General features: G+C 45.1%; 1 protein-coding gene across 1 annotated transcript in view; it reads right to left on the reverse strand.

Moving 5' to 3' along the window:
• Positions 1-6,895, reverse strand: part of casp8ap2 (caspase 8 associated protein 2) — an 11,667-nt gene extending 4,772 nt beyond the window's left edge. Inside the window, exons 1-5 of the mRNA XM_015400728.1 lie at positions 6,805-6,895; positions 6,623-6,723; positions 5,485-5,559; positions 3,690-3,805; positions 1,420-3,599 (exon numbers count right to left, since the gene is read on the reverse strand). Coding sequence (XP_015256214.1) covers positions 1,420-3,599; positions 3,690-3,805; positions 5,485-5,559; positions 6,623-6,723; positions 6,805-6,895 — 2,563 coding nt within the window. The remainder of the gene's footprint in view (positions 1-1,419; positions 3,600-3,689; positions 3,806-5,484; positions 5,560-6,622; positions 6,724-6,804) is intronic.
• Positions 6,896-7,254: the final 359 nt, after the last annotated feature.

The raw sequence follows: 7,254 nt of genomic DNA on the forward strand, positions 1-7,254 counted from the left end.
GCTTGTAAAGCGGGGAGAATGGCGCTAGGCTTACCGCACCGTGACGTCACTGCTGGAAGATGGCAGGAGGGAGGGGTTACTATGTTTAGGCAAAAATGGCTGCTCCCAGACTCAGTGATCGCGACAAAAATTGTTTTAATTTTTTTACTGAAATTCATTAAGTCACAATTGTATTAGTTTTAGGTATAAATAATGATCCACTGATTATTCCTTGCTGACGGTTTCCTTTAAAACTACTGATCACAGCAAATATAGCAAAGCCGCTCTCTGCCATTGAACAAAGAAGCAGCAGAAGCATCAGAGAATCTGGACACGCTTTACTGGACGCGCTTCAGGAGCGTCAAAGATCCTCTTTGGGCACGTTGAACCTTAATGTGGACAAGCATCAAAAATGAAGCAGCAGGAGCATTTTTGCTGCTGAAACCGTGTGTGGTGTGAACGTAGCATACGTAGCTTTGAGTCTGTAAGCAGCAGGGGCAGCAAAAAAGTCCCTGCTGCTTCATTTTTTATGCTTGTACACGTTTAGTTCTGACGCTCGGCTGAAGCATCTTTGCTGCTCTGGCTGCATGGTGGTAAATTGGGTCTGATGCGCGGTGGGCGGAGCTTCAATATCCTTTCTTTGCCTGGAACAATGGCAGCCATATGTGCTGTGATCAGTGGGTAAAATGTAATTTGAATCTATTTTGAAGTGAGAAAGTCCTCCTGAAAACATGGTCTGTGCAGTCAGTTCATCCAGATTACCAAAGATTATTTCTGTCCCTCGTACCCAGGCGTTGCTCCGTCACTGGGAATCCCCAGCAGCAGCAGCCTGGTCGCCTCTTTGCGGTTTTCTGCTACTTTTCACAGCGGCTGGAATAGATGTTAGCGTTTTTCATGTACGCCATCCAAACTGCAGGCACCCGGATAATAAAAGCCAACATATTCTGCCGGCAGGTTTCTACATTTGAAGTTAATTTAGGCGTTAATAAACGGTTTGAGAGGAGTGATCATAGCGCTCTCCATCAGCAGTGCTGTGTCTGACTCCCTTCAGCTCCCAGATCAGCTTCTCTGATTGGTTGATGCGGCGCGTCCAGCAGCTAAGGTTACATTTTTCCAACTGCTCAAACACACTGCATGACCTTTAGCTGCGCCTTGATGTGCGTCAAGCGTTGACTTTGCATGTAAACCAGCTGCTTCTGCTGTGTGCAGTCTGAACGTAGCAATAGTTGTCATGTGCTGCAAAGCTCTCAGTCAAACTGAACAATAAACAAATGGTCTAAGAGGAGCAGCTAGCGGCCTAGAAGATGCAGGATAAAGGTATTAGTCTAAGATCGGCGGGTTTAAAGTTATAAAGACCAGATAAAAATAAGCAGAACAAGGTGCAACGGTTACTCCAGCGACCACAGAGGGTAACCATGGCGATAATCAGGCTAGCATTACCTCTCTGAAGACTCTTGACATGTCCAAGCTTGCTGTGCGCATGGGGGACGCCCCTCTTAGCCGGCTGTATGGGGCTCCTGAGCGGGCTGATGGCCTCAGGGATTCTCCTCAGACTGTTCAACGTGTGCATCATGGAGTCTTCATCGTGAAGTAAGGACACCGAACCGGACGGATCCTGACTGCAGATCTTCTTGGGTGTAACAGCGGGCGTTCTGGGTTTCTCTGGGGACACGTTCTCCTCAGCTTTACCTCCAGCTTTGGATGCTACGATGCAGCTAACGGAAGAGCTGGATGGACCGGTGACGGTCCTCTCATCACTGGTGTCTACGGCTGTACGTGTCATGATATCAATGGCGTCCTTTAGACTCAGCCCCTCCTGTGGAAGCGAGTTCAGACAGATGGACACTGATTCCAGGTCTTTAGGGCTTTCATCCTCTTCGGCGCGGCTGGTTGAAGATGGAAGGCAGGGATCTTCCTGACTGATCTCAGCCTGTCCACACTGCTGATCTTTAGTTACGGTTTTCTCCATCACGTCCTCGCTGTCCTTCGGTGGAGGCAGTGCTGCAGCTTCAGGAGTTTCCTCTGAACCGACCACAGCAGCTTCTGTAGCAGGACGGTCAACTGTGGGCTCTGGCTCTGAGGCGTGTACTTCACCGTCTTTAGGTGTGTCGCTTATCTGCTGGCTCTCTGGGACCTCCTGTCCACCTTCTTCCTGTCCACCTTCTTCCTGTCCACCTTCTTCCACTATGGTGCTGTTTGAGACCACTGATGGGTGTTGCTCACTGTGTTTCTGATGATCCGCTGCTTTTAAAGGAGGCTCCGTCTGCTCGTCCTGGGCTGGATCCTGGGCTGGATCCTGTGGTCGGCCCTGGGGGGAGCTGGTCGGGACAGGCGGCGTTTTTCCAGAAGATTCTTCCACATTTTCCTGGCCGACCTTTCCATCTAACGTGTTGCTGATCTTCTGGTTACTCGGGGCCTGAGGATCCTCTGTGGATTGCTCCACAGCACGTCCTTCTTCCGGCTCACTGTTGTCTACTTCATCAATGACGCACATGTCTTCTATGTTAGGCTGCGTGTTTTCCCCAGCGGATCCATCTCCAACAGCCTGGTCCAGTTCTGCCGGGTCGTCTGGACCGCCGTCTCTGGGTAACACGTGCCTTTTGATGGGCGAAAGCGTTAGATTCAGCGTTTCCATGAAACACAACTTCCTGTTTGAGTTATTTTCATCCACAGAGATATTTGTTTCTAGATTGGGTTGATCAGACGAGCTTTTGGCATCTTTAGGATTCCTGTCCCGTCTTCCCTCCTTGGATAAATCCACTTTATCTGATCGTTTATCTCTGTGCTTCTTCCGTTCTCTCTTATCCTCTCTCTGACCGCTTCTGCTGCGATGCCTTCTCCTGGTTTCATCCTTACACCTTCTATCTACGCCTCTGTGAGGATCTTCTAGCCGATCCTTTTCTCGTCCCTTGGTGCCGTCACCACAGCGCTTAGAAGGCTGATCTGGAGAGGAGCTCTTCTTGTCCTTAGAATCAGTCCACCTATCAGATCTGTGGCTTTTAGAGCTCCTTCCTGGCTGGTTATCGGTAACTTTATCCCCCTCCAGAGAAACATTTCTAGGCTTTTCTGAGAGCTGAGCTTTACGCTCCTCCTTTCTGCTTTCAGAGGAAGCTGCAGAGTATTTTTGTGAAGAAGTCGTAGCTCCCTCTGGTCTGCTGTGTCTCTCCTCTGTTTGGCCTTTGTTTCTGTGTGACCGGGAGGCGTGGCCTTGCCCGGCGTCTCTGTCCTCTTTATGGACCTGCTTCTGCTCAGAGTCCTTGTTATGATGTGAATTTCTAAGCCTCCTATCTGCTGACTCGGACAGTTTGTGATTTTCCTGTTTGTCCTCCTTTTCTCTGGACCTGTTTCTCTCTGGTTCCGTCTGTTTTTCAGACGCTTCTTGTCTTTTTGAACGGTTATGAGATGAGGGGTTTATAGATCTGTTGAAGTGACAGCTTTCTTTTGTTGAAGGTTGAGCTGCATCCACTGCAGGAAGCTTCTCCTTAGACTGGGGAATTGGAGGAGGAGGCGGCGGTGGCTGCGTTCGTGAAGAGGAGCTGCAGGTGGAGATCCGATCGCTCAAATTTGGATCCTTGGTACTTTTTATCTGAGGCCGATGATGGTGATGAAGTCCTAACGCCCTACAGCCAAGAAGAAACAAACTTCAGATGAATTTACAGGTATATTGTGTATATTAATGAAAGGCATTCAGGGTGCGGTGACTCACTCACCCCTGAGTCAACCTCTGAATCTCAGCATCTTTCCGAACCACTTCTTGTCTTGCTGTTCGCAGAAGGCAAGAGATGTTCTTCTTAAGACGGTTGTTCTCGGTGCTCAGCACAGTGTTCTACAAACAGCAGAGAGACAAAAATGCTTCAACACTTGTAATTTAGACCAAGATGTTAGCATGAAAAGCTAGCAGCTTATTTTGTAGCGTTGTACCTTGTGACCTGAAATCTAAAGAGCTCAATAAAACTAAACACTGAAATATTTTAGTTAATCAAAATTCTTTAACTAAAATCTTAGAAACCTGATTCCAGAAGTCATTCCAATACAGTAAAAAAAAAAAAAAACAATCCACTGGACGTTGTTTCCAAGTTTGAAGATGTTACTCTTTCATCCAGGAAGCTTTTTCAATTCAAAATGTCAGAAATCGCATTGAGTTCCAGGTTTAATACAGTAGCCCAACAACCTTTAATAGAGGAGGTGGACTCAGATTTCAGCTTTCAAAAACCTACAATGCAGCAATCGAGCTGATCCCTTCCCGCTATCATCGCAGCCCCAACCCCTTACAAGGGAACAGAAGAAATCATCTTTTCAGCCAGGCCAACAATTCCCTTTAAAGTCGTAGGGAAGTCATATTTAAATGTCAAATCATCCTGACTTAAACATGTATATAATTGTAATCTTTATCAGACCATATTGTCCCAAAAGGTAGAAAATTTCCATTAAAAAAAAAAATCCTGTGTAATAATCTGTGTGTTTTTTTTCCCCGTTATTTTATGCAGGCCAGTTAGTTCTACGTCAGCCTGAACACCTAAATTCAACAGTTGAAATCAGAAATCAGAATCCTTTCCTTTCCCAGTGTTCACAGGGATGGACGTCTGTGTCTTCAGCAGGCATAGAGCTAACAGAACTGGCAGCGTTGCGAGGCAAGGGCTCAAACATGTACGGCTGAAAGCCTTCTACACCAAACCAAGCTTCTGCCGCCCTGGCGTCCTCTTCCACAACATCTTCGTCCCCGCTTTCCTCCTCTAAATAAAAAATGGATGACGGAGGAGACTCATCCACGACCTCCGACACTAAACTCTCCTCCTCTTGCATGTTTCCTCTGTCCATAGCGTTCCTTGACAGCGTCGTTTCTAAGTCACCAATTTAGTGCTACTTGGTCCCAATGGAATTTCCCATTGGGAACCTACTAGCACTAAGATGCTAACTGGTTAGCAAGATGCTTCAGAGAAACGGGCCACAACCAAAAAGCTTGCAAACCTTCTGCCACAACAATCCCGCCCCCTTGATAATCGACCAATCACATTCACTTTATTCACTCATCTAAAGTCAGGCACCACTCGGGAGAATTCAGAAATGTAGCGGTTGGAACAGCTGCTTTCCTACGACTTTAACGACCCCCTTTCAGAGACATAGGCAGGTATGGGGCATTGCAGGCTAGACCAAAGGGTGGACCCATTCATACGTTTCTATTTGCATGTTTCTAAACCAAAACAAGGCTTTGTTGGGCTGCTGGATAAAACCTGGAACTCAACGCTATTTCTGACATTTTGAATTGAAAAAGCTTCCTGGATGGAAGAGAAACATCTTCAAACTTGGAAACTAAGTGGATTGTTTTTTAACTGTTTTGGAACAACTATGACCTGGATGAGCTTTCCAGAAGTCCTGTTTTGAGCAGGACTCTATTAGCATTACACATTATTAAAAACACAAGTTAGAGTCTAATGTTGACATTTAACAGCAGGGAAGACACTGAACCTTTAACAAGATCGAATGGCCCAAAGAACAGAAACAAACCTGTATTTCCATCTGCTTCAGTCTTGTGTGCAGCTCTTTGATTTGCTTCTGGGCTGCCTCGAACCTGGATTGTAACTACAGACACAGGAGAAGGAAAACTTAGAGCTGTGCTTTCTGGTAGACATCACCCGCTGTACAAATATTAAAGCAACACATGCAGGAAACGGCAAACTGAACAAACATAAAACCCGTTGGTTTAGTGATGTCTGTGGAGGATCAGGCTAACACAGCCTCTGCTTGGCTTTATAGAACCGATACGCTTGTTCTCTCTGAGCGAATGAAGCTATTAGGTTCTCTGGCACTCATCGTTTTTCCTGACTTACCACCGCAGGAATCAGAACACATTTCTGGGTTCTTGCCGAGTTTATTACAAGCTTTAAGCGCCATTAAGCAGCATCTGTAAACTAGTGAAGCGCAGCGGTGATTGGCTGGGATTTGTGCCACAGGTTGAGTTCAAGAAAATCAGGAAAATAAGGTGAAAACTCTGGAGTCAGAAAGGGGTCAAAATGTTTGCAAACTTCTAAGACAAAAACATAGAAGTTGATATTTAATGTGAAATTTTTACCTTAAAATGTAAGGCAAACTAGAAAGGCAAACATAAAATAAGAATTGAATCTAAGTTCAGTTTAGTATTTTAATTACACTTTTTAATTTTTTTCCTTTATTGCAGTTTTAGATTTTATATTTTCAGATTTAAATCTATTACCCTGAGTTTTTTTTTTCTTTTGTTTCAAATTCCCTTTTAGTTTTCAGGATTTTTATTTTCCTTCACATTCAGATTTTGACCCCAGTCTGATGGCAGTGGGCGGAGAAACGTGACTGACAGCAGCGCTGGAGTGATGTCCTGTTCCATGAGGGGAATTTAACATTTAATATCACCTTATATCATACAGAAAAAAAAAGAGCTGAACCGCTTCAGCATAAATAAGAAAGGATGCAAGGCGGCCTAAAGTCCTCATCATGACCCAATTTAATTAGTAAACTCCAAGTGAACATATAGAGTTAAATGAACAGAAGTAACAGCGGTAATGAAAAGTTTCTGCAAAGAGAAGTTCTGACAGAAAACAGATGCCACTCATGGGATGACTCACTTTTTTCCAAACCCAGAAACAGGAAGAGTTCAATGAGAGCGCCTCACCTCGGTGTAGGAGGACTCTCTGTGAAGCTGTTCCTCTGCAACAAGGTCTTCATAGAGATCCATGGAGTCCTTCAGCTCTGCGCTTTGAGAAGAGGGTCGTTCTGTAGAGACAAACCAGAACATGAAGTTTGAAAAGGACAAACATCCATTAGTGAGTTATAAAACACAAACAACATGTTTACCAGGGTGGCTGTCCAGATCAGCATCCAGGCCTTCGTAGATATCCACCGACTCCTCATCAACACAGGGAGGAGCAGCTGTGGATAAAACCATGTCAGGATCATTAGGAATGAGAGGATAGTTTCTAAACAATCATTAAAGTACAAAATGGGTTTCAAACTAAATGTTCCATTATTGTTGAACGAGACACTGAAGAACAATCAATGTTGTTTATAACAATATTCAACAGTATTTTCATGATTTTACTAATAGAAAGGGCGGAGTCATTAGGAAATAGGATAAAATGAGAGATGGTAGAGGAACACACAGAGGGAGGGATGCAGCAAATCCAGAAGAGGAGGGGGGGAGACGAAGGCACGCCACAAGATCGGAGGAAGGACATAAAGCTGCTGATGATTTAGACCATGTATGGAAAAACCTGGCAAAAACGCTGGCATACAATGGATAAGACA

The sequence above is a fragment of the Cyprinodon variegatus genome, unplaced genomic scaffold, assembly GCF_000732505.1.
Source record: "Cyprinodon variegatus isolate N-32 unplaced genomic scaffold, C_variegatus-1.0 Scaffold1140, whole genome shotgun sequence".
NCBI classification, from domain to species: Eukaryota; Metazoa; Chordata; class Actinopteri; order Cyprinodontiformes; family Cyprinodontidae; genus Cyprinodon; species Cyprinodon variegatus.